The 9,641-nt window shown below is 40.2% G+C and overlaps 1 protein-coding gene across 4 annotated transcripts in view; it reads left to right on the plus strand.

Moving 5' to 3' along the window:
• The window catches only part of ORC3 (origin recognition complex subunit 3), a 62,689-nt gene extending 53,403 nt beyond the window's left edge, over positions 1-9,286 (plus strand). For 3 of the 4 annotated variants that reach the window (XM_081250406.1, XM_081250407.1, XM_081250408.1), the window contains exons 17-20: positions 3,969-4,110; positions 5,744-5,860; positions 8,207-8,286; positions 8,838-9,286. In XM_081250406.1, the coding sequence (XP_081106532.1) occupies positions 3,969-4,110; positions 5,744-5,860; positions 8,207-8,286; positions 8,838-8,943 (445 nt within the window). In that variant the 3' untranslated portion in view covers positions 8,944-9,286. Of the gene's footprint in view, positions 1-3,968; positions 4,111-5,743; positions 5,861-8,206; positions 8,287-8,830 lie in introns of all 4 variants that reach the window. The other variant, XM_081250409.1, reaches the window with a different exon arrangement.
• The last annotated feature ends 355 nt before the right edge of the window (positions 9,287-9,641 follow it).

Here is a 9,641-nt window from a genome sequence, read left to right on the forward strand (position 1 = left end):
CCAGCGCAGACTTGTAATTTTTATTCCTTTCCCATCCTTATTAAGGTGGCTCAGCAGATGGCTTAGTTCGTTCTTTTACTGCCAGTTCAAGAACACAGGTTTAAATTTGATCTAGTTCATTAGGCCTGGGCGGGGGTGGGGATGGAAACAGAACAAGAAACAGAAAAGTGAGCGTTTTCCCCCTAGTAGCAGAGTGTTTGCATTACACTTAATCCTTGCTCTGTCTTTGCTCAGAGTATGCTGGATCTGGGCCAAACCCAGAAAACTGCCCAGCCCAGCTGTAATACCCTATTTTATCCTGAGTGAAGGGTTTCTAATTCTGAGGGATACCAGTGTAACTCTGGATCATGTCAGCACAGACGCATGGTGAGCAGGGTACTCAGAGTCAGTTTAGAAGTCCACCAGTCCTACCTGTATTTTAAGGTGATTCCTTTTTTGGGAAACCCAGATCATTCTGCTATTTGGATTTCCCAAAAGCCAGCTCTGTGTAGCTCTTTAAAATCACACACCTCACCTGCAGGTGGGACATGCCATATAGGAAAAAAATGAGAGGTCTGAAAAATAAAATGATTTAATAGTTAAATAGGGAAAAAACTGTTCTTTGTCATTGCTTATTCTGTTTTTTAATGGCAGTTCAAACTCAGCAGCAGGCTAGGCACTGACTAGAATCAAGTACTAAAAAAAAAGCAGCTCAGTTATTGAAGACAAAGAGTGGTTTTCTGATAAATTGCCCGTCCTTCTTGAAAGTGAAGAGTTCCATTTTCCAGGACACTTCTGGGGCAGAGTCATTGTTCCTGGTCACTGGGGAGAAATTACTAATGTCAGGACAGAGGTCGAAACAATCAGCCAAGTATGACAAAAGGAAGGTTAAAGTGAGAGAAATGGGTCACGTAAAAGTGACACAGTGCAATTCTAAAGTGACCTACTGGCTAGAAATGACCTTGGAAAACTCATAGAATTAACCTTGCCGCACTGGGCCTTCCTGTTCTTGTAGTTTCTAGCCCCAAGTTCCTGGTTTTTCCCTTTTACCAAGTTGTGACCATTGTAGTTGCTAAAAATGATTTTACAGTATAATCTGGCATAATTTATAGGTCAAATGTCATGTTCCTTTCTGCATTCCCACAAATCCCAAATTGTAGGCTTGGAAACCAACCAACCATTCCCCTTTATGATCTTTGACCTAATATGCCTGACTTTTCACCTTCCTGAGCGGTTATTGAAACAAAGCTGAGCATGACTGAAATGTGTTGTATTGTGAAATCACAACAGTTTCCATACCAGGATTTACTCTCTTTACCAGGCTTGAGTATCCCAGCAGGGAAGAGATGAGGACTGTAGTATGTTAGAGCTAAATGGGGCCTGAGGACTCGTGTGGCAGCTAAAGCCCAGGGAAAGTCACATAGTTAGTCCCAGTCTGCTGACATCTTTCAGAAGGCCCGCTCTCTTTCCCCACACTGTCCCCAAAGACCACTGTCCTTGAAAGATCACTATAAGCAACAGACTCCAGGAAGCAGAGTTCCCCGTACGCCATGAGCAGCTCTTGGTGAAACTACTGAGAAATGAGAATAAGTTGCCACTTTCTAAGTTACTGTTTTCACCAAAATACTAGCTTCAACCTTGTAGCCCTTGTGGATACTAAGTGGTCCTACCAGCTCCCCCCAGACCACCGCCTCTTTTGCTTGTGGACTCTGCTCTGAGTCTAGAATGAGCATCATGCAGAGCTCCAGTGCCAGACTCACTGCTGATGTCCGTGCCAGTCTCCAGATTTGGAGTTGGATAAAAATCCTAATATATGATGATGTTTTGTCAGTATTTTTCAACTTACATAGCCCAGTGGAAACAAAATACAGGCAAGTGTTTAGACTCTGGAGGTTCTTTGAGGATATCTCAAAAGGCCTTTTGCCTTGAGAATTATCTGAATCTCTAGAAATTAAATAAAGATGTTAAAAAGGGAGAGGAGGACAAATATGAGACAAAATTTTTTCTGAAATTGACTCTTATCTGGTTGCCTTGTAGATTTCCAGTCCTTATTACAGAGCAAGGACTCCAACGTGATCTTTTAATGACCATTATGTATAATGATTGGGGAGAAAACAGCCTGAGGTTGGGACAGGAAAAGTTTATGGTCAGAAATTACAAATGGGTAGCCAGCCATCCAGGGAGGCAGCTGGCATCACAGAAACCATTCCTGAGACTACAGCTAAATAGCTTAATCTCGAGTCAGATGTTAGCAGTACTTGAGGTATAGAATGCTGGTCCTTAGGGCCAAGTCAGAATCCTAATGCTCTTTGCACATGGGTTTTATTCCAATGACTCTGAAGAAGGAGCAGCATCTGGAAGCTAAATGAGCAGGGGGCCAGGAGCTCTTGAGACGGGCAGGACGGAGATGGTGGGGAGGGAGGGACATGGTTCGGACCCTCTCTGCATCCTCTCTTCCTCAGAGCCAGACCACACGGGAGGAGCAGGTGTGGTGGGGTTTTTCTAGGCCCTGGTATCCTCTCCAGGAGGGAAAAAAGCCAGGACACCAGGAAGAAGAGTGATTTCCCCAGTGGCTGGGCTGAGGGAGCTGCTTGGTTCTGCCTGCCCTGGTGGGAAAGGGAGCTGATACAGGTCTGTCATGTGACCAAAATACTTTAGGCCCAGGACTAAGCCCCAGAAATCTTTATGAAGGCATGCGAGTTAACTGCTTTAATCACGTTAGTGACTTACTACTCTGTCTCTGGGTTATGGGTGCCAAAGCTTCTCCCTTCCAGTTTGCTACCCTCCAGGCCACCCAGGAACCGTGCACTGTCACACCTCATGCCAGCTGATAGGCTCATTGTGTATTCAGATGAAATGTTTCATGGTTTAGGTTTTAAGTTCAGATTTCATTCAAACTGGTTTATTATCTAGCTCATAAATAAGACAGAAGAATCCCAAGTGAACAGTCGTATTCTTTTTTTTTTTTTTTTTTTTTTTTGCGGTACGCGGGCCTCTCACTGCTGTGGCCTCTCCCGTTGCGGAGCACAGGCTCCGGACGCGTAGGCTCAGCGGCCATGGCTCACGGGCCTAGCCGCTCCGCGGCATGTGGGATCCTCCCGGACCGGGGCACGAACCCACGTCCCCTGCATCGGCAGGCGGACTCGCAACCACTGCGCCACCAGGGAAGCCCCGTATTCTTTTAATAATTGAAAGTTTAATGATTTCCTTGCTTTTAATACTCTGAAGCTAAAATTTAGCCTTTTCTGCCTATAAAGTAAGGAGGAAGTCTAACACATAAAGAACTTTACCTATATTACTTCTATGAGAGATATCTCTGTGATCAAAAAAGAATTTCCTAAACTCTTAATTCCAGGTCTGAGGCCTGTGTCTAACACTGCCAGGAGTTAAATGTTTGCTATGAGAAGGAGTATGGATCTCTCTGTTTCCTAAATAATCTAAGAACGTGTTCATTGATACTTTAAGAAATTCTACCTTAAAGATTTTGAGCCAAGTGGGAAGCAGCCATATAGCTCAGGGAGATCAGTTCGGTGCTTTGTGACCACCTAGAGGGGTGGGATAGGGAGGGTGGGAGGGAGACGCAAGAGGGAGGAGATATGGGGATATACGTGTACGTATAGCTGACTCACTTTGTTATACAGCAGAAACTAACACAACACTGTAAAGCAATTATACTCCAATAAAGATGTTTTAAAAAAAAAGATTTTGAGCAGAAATGTAATGTATATACATTTGTTCCTAGAAGTTTAATGCAGAACTAAAATATAGTTTCTTGTACACCAGAGAGTCCAAGTTTTAAACAATATTACACGGAGAGGTGGAATTCTGAGTGCAGCTGCACTGGATTTGATATTTGGTTGGTTTTGGCTACTGTTGATTTTGCTTTCTCGGTAAGTTGCTCAGCCCTCTACAGAGGACTGACAAAAGTGGTTTATTGAAAATAGACCTGTGCCTACCTAAAAGCTGATACCTGACTTTGGTGGTTTCAGAGAATACCTCCTGCTTCCAGAGACACAGCCTCTGCATGAGGTGCTGTACTTCAGTGCTGCTCACACCCTTCGCCAGCACCTGAACGCTGCCCCGCGGATCGCCCTCCACACCGCACTCAACAACCCATATTATTACCTCAAGGTAAGAAGCAGTCATTTCTCTGACACTTTAGTTCAGACTCCACGCTTTATGTATCACACAAAAGTATTGTAAATTTGCAGTTCTAATGAGCAGGGAACTGGCAGCTCAGGGTTGCACCTCTTTCAGATATTTTTTTAAATTCTTTAGATTTTTAGCGGGCTTTTTCTAAGCCAATGAACTAACACTGCCAACTTTTGATCATGCGTAATTGTCTTCTCCTTCATGTGATAAAACCGGATTACAGGCACTAAGACTTGAGTGTAACGCTACCGCTCTTGAAAATAAAGGTTTCTTACAGACATAACAGCAGATAATGGGTCAAACCATATGGCCCAGTGAAATTACTTCAAAGAGCCAAATGATTGTTTCTGATGCAAAAAAAAAAAAAAAAAAGGTATTTCATCTTGGATTTTAAACCAAAGAAAGATCTGCTCTGAGAGTATCTCCAGAGCTGAGTATAGAGGACAGCCAGCAATATGCCAGGGATAAAACTGCTACACTCCAGACACATTTGCCAGTTCCAAGTTGTTCTTTAAACGGAGAGTTCAAGACAGTTGAGCATTTTTAAAACTAACTTTCCTATGACCAGGTAATGTGATCATTTTAAACAGCTCAGTAAGCTATATTTCAGTTATATACACACACATAAAGTAATTTCTTGATAATTTGCTAAGTTAATATTAAATTGTTAATTTGTTAATACGTTATCAACTCAGTTAAACACCTAGAAATCTTGCAACAGAGGATACTTACGAAGTGACTCCATAAAACCTATGAAGAGAGTTCCGATGTATTGGTTTCCTGTCCAAAATGGCACACAAACATGCTAAGCCTTACAAGAGAATACTGAGTAGGAAGATGTACATCAGTGACTTTTCCATGACGGTGGTAGTGGGGTACTTGGATAATTTCATATTTAAGGCACAAAATGTCAATTATTTTTATTATATAAACCACAAATTAACACTCTTTACATAATCCGTCTTTTTGGCTAGTGGTAAGTCACAGAAGAGAACTGGTGCGATTTCAGCAGTTTTGGGAAGGATATAATTCCCATGTGTATGTTTGAGAGAGATTTTGTTTCTTAATAAGAACCATCATTTTCACATAGGTTGAAAAAACACTGATGGTTTTGTAGAGGTTAGGATCTGCAGTGTTGACAATAGTCTTCTTTGAGAGATAACTTACATCCCTGGTAGTGGTGTGTTGGTATTTATTAATACAGTATAGTAATTGCTAGAATTCATGTAATTACAAATGTTGGAAGTGGCATTTTATTGAAAATCCACAAAATTCCATGAACTTTTATGGAAACCAGAAATGCATTAGAGTCTCAATAATGAATAATGATTAAAATGAAAAAAATTAATAATTTATGATGAAAATGAAGAATATGCTTGTCTTCTGATCCTGGCTGTATTCACCTAGTGATTAGGAGCTAGAGGGATTTTGACCAAGACCTCATCCTAAACAACCAGCTAACTACTGGAGAGTATGTGCAACTCACAAAATAAAGGAAACCAAAGACTCCACTTATTGGCTTACTAAATTCAGGTTAGCAGGTTAATTGATGTCTGATTTTGTTCCTCATCATTTCTGAAAGGTAGTTATCTTAGTTTACTGTTATTTTTAGAATGAAGCACTGAGAAGTGAAGAAGGTTGTATTCCAAATGTCGCCCCAGACATCTGCATAGCATATAAACTGCACCTGGAGTGCAGCAGGCTAATCAACCTTGTGGACTGGTCGGAGGTAGGTCAGGGGGAAAGAGCAAGCTGTCTATGCGTCTAACCACCCATGACAACTTTCCTGGAATGTTTTTATACTTTTGGTACTTTGAAACTCATCTCTTATTTTTTCAGTGCCCTGTCTTTGGTTTGGAAAGCATTACACATCACCTGGCAAGTTTCTCCAGAAAAGCAGCTAACTGCTCAACAGTCCCACACAAACCCCTGCACTCTGATCCCACACCCTCAACCGAGCCAATTCTGCATCCATGCCAGGTCAAAATAATTTTAGTATGTTTAGCAAAAGCTCAAGAGTTTAGGTCAGTTCCGTTATTCCACAGAATAAAAAAGTACATTATTAACTACCATTTCCCTTATTGCATAAAAGAAAAGAAAATATTGGAATAACTACACAAGTTAACTCTGTTAAAGGCCCTATTTGACAAATGTCACCATTTAAAAATATGCATAATTGGCTGCTTCCAAGAAACATAAGCATTTTCCTGGGAGGTGGAGGTTAGAGTAGAGGATACAGGGCACCCTTTGCTTTTCAGCTTTGAATAGTTTTGCTTCCTGCTTTTCTCTGCACGTTTCTTAATTCTCTGAAATCTAAGATGATTCAGAAACCATTCCATTATCTTTTAATTTTTTTTCTTACGCAGAGAGCTCAATACTTTAATAGATCTTTATTGCAGTGTAATTGCCTCACAATACTGTGTTAGTTTCTGTTGTACAACAAAGTGACTCAGCCCTATGCATACATATGTTCCCGTATGCCCTCCCTTCTGAGGCTCCCTCCCACCCTCCCTATCCCACCCCTCTAGGTGGTCACAGAGCACCGAGCTGATCTCCCTGTGCTACGCGGCTGCTTCCCACTAGCTATAGCTATTTTACGTTTGGTAGTGTGTATGTGTCCATGCCACTCTCTCACTTCATCCCAGCTTACGCTTCCCTCTCCCTGTGTCCTCAAGTCCATTCTCTACATCTGCGACTTTATTCCTGTCCTGCCCCTAGGTTCTTCAGAGCCTTTTTTTTTTTTTTTTTTAGATTCCATATATATGCATTAGCATATGGTATTTGTTTTTCTTTCTGACTTACTTCACTCTGTATGACAGACTCTAGGTCCATCCACCTCACTACAAATAACTCAATTTTGTTTCTTTTATAGCTGAGTAATATTCCATTGTATATATGTGCCCCATCTTCTTTATCCATTCATCTGTCAGTGGACACTTAGGTTGCTTCCATGTCCTGGCTGTTGTAAATAGAGTTGCAGTGAACATTGTGCTACCTGACTCTTTTTGAATTATGGTTTTCTCAGGGTATATGCCCAGTAGTGGGATTGCTGGGTCATACGGTAACTCTATTTTTAGTTTTTTAAGGAACCTCCATACTGTTCTCCATAGTGGCTGTATCAATTTACATTCCCACCAACAGTGCAAGAGGGTTCCCTTTTCTCCACACCCTCTCCTGCATTTATTGTTTGCAGATTTCTTCATGATGGCCATTCTGACTGGTGTGAGGTGGTACCTCACTGTAGTTCTGATTTGCATTTCTCTAATAATTAGTGATGTTGAGCATCTTTTCATGTGCCTCTTGGCCATCTGTATGTCTTCTTTGGTGAAATGTCTACTTAGGTCTTCCACCCATTTTTTAATTGGATTGTGTTTTTTTGATATTGAGCTCCATGAGCTGTTTGTATATTTTGGAGATTAATCCTTTGTCCGTTGTTTCATTTGCAAATATTTTCTCCCATTCTGAGGGTTGTCTTTTTGTCTTGTTTATGGTTTCCTTTGCTGTGCAAAAGCTTTTTTTAATTAGGTCCCATTTGTTCATTTTTGTTTTTATTCCCGTTACTCTAGGAGGTGGGTCAAAAAAGACCTTGCTGTGATTTATGTCAAAGAGTGTTTTTCTTATATTTTCCTCTAAGAGTTTTATAGTGTCTGGTCTTACATTTAGGTCTTTAATCCATTTGGAGTTTATTTTTGTGTGTGGTGTTAGGGAGTGTTCTAATTTCATTCTTTTACATGTAGCTGTCCAGTTTCCCCAGCACCACTTATTGAAGAGGCTGTCTTCAGCCTCTTGTATGTTCTTGCCTCCTTTGTTGTAAATTAGGTGACCATATGTGTGTGGGTTTACCTCTGGGCTTTTTCTATCCTGTATCACTGATCTATATTTCTGTTTTTGTGTACTTATTTATAGTGATCATCAATGTAGTTTTGAGACTCTGAAATTTGGTATAATTTTTAAAAATGTGTCAACTGCCAGCAGCAGCAGTGCTTGACCTGACTTAAATACAGAGCCATCAAGTGCAATAAAAGATGTTGGGCAGTGGCCGAGATTTTTATCTTCTTTTGTCCTCTCTCAAAAGGCCTTTGCAACAGTTGTGACAGCTGCTGAAAAAATGGATGCAAATTCTGTAACCTCAGAAGAAAGGAATGAAATTATCCAGTATCCTTTAAAATCCATTCTAGTGTCCAAGTAAGCATACAGAATAGTTTATAGTTTCTCCAGATCTACATTAGAGATTTAACCATACCATCCCAGAATAACTCGTTTCTAAATACTTATTCTGAATTTAAAATGGCCCAAATCTAAACTATTTGGTCTAAAACTTATATAAAGGTCATATTCCAAAATTCACCAATAATGGTCATTATTGAATTGTCTATTTTTCTAAGGTTATTAATATACTTTAAGAAGTTGGCAGGGAAGCAGTTTTCATACTCTGTGAAAAATGAGAACCAGACAAGTGTTACACACTTTTCCATTCATGTCTTATTGACAGTAGAGTCTAATTACCTTTAATGTTTTCAAGTGTTACACACTTTTCCAATTCGTCTTATTGGCAGTAGAGTCTAATTACATTTAATGTTTTCCAGTAAGGGTTTTAGTTTAATTTAGTAGTATGTATTCAGTTTACTAAATAATGTTTTAACATGGAGATTTTAACCCCTTTTTGTCAGAAGTACATGGTGAATTTCCTTAGCTATAGCCTCCAGTGCTCGGTTTATTAGAGCTGTTTCTGAACTAGAACTTTTAGGATTTATAAAACCTACCAAACAGAAGACTGACCATGTGGCAAGGCTAACATGGGGAGGCTGCTAGAAAGCAAATGAGTGAAGCCAGAAAGATAGCATTCAGCTTAAGAGAAAAAGGAGACCAATCCTATTTACACACCGGTAGAGGAAGATTGCTTGGGAAGAAAAATAATGTGTAATCCCTGTGTGATGTTTAAACAGAAAAGTAGACTGTTAATCCCTATCAGGAATGTATCAAAGCACCTTTGGAGTACTTTAGAATCCAACAAGTAACATGCTAACATTGCAAGTAGAACCTCTCTCAGAGTATCACTGCAATTTTCATTCATTAAGAAATTATGAATAAATTGTTCTTGAACATACATAATGTATAAATGTAATAAATACCTTTGTCTAGGAGCATCTATTAATATGCATTTAATAGTACTATTCCTGCTCCCCCAGTTTCTTGCACTGGCATTCCTCACTTTAGTAAATTATGTAATAACATGAACTCTGGAGGTTTTTCTCCTAGTGACTACAGAGGTTCCAAAACTGCCTCTGCTGCCCCATTTCCTTTAGTCGTACAACTTTAAAAGCCCCAGGTTGTTTGGCTTTACGCTTAAAGGCAGTCAATATTCTACTTCAGGAAGACCCATCATGGAGTCTTAGAGCCTCTAAGGCCTTTACAAATCACATCAACCTTTTAAGACTCAGATGAAATGACATCTGCATCTCTTCCATGACAAGAACTCATCAAGACAATGAAACAGAGACCTCAAGTTC

The sequence above is a fragment of the Mesoplodon bidens genome, assembly GCF_964165515.1.
Source record: "Mesoplodon bidens genome assembly, chromosome: 12".
Lineage (NCBI taxonomy): Eukaryota > Metazoa > Chordata > Mammalia > Artiodactyla > Ziphiidae > Mesoplodon > Mesoplodon bidens.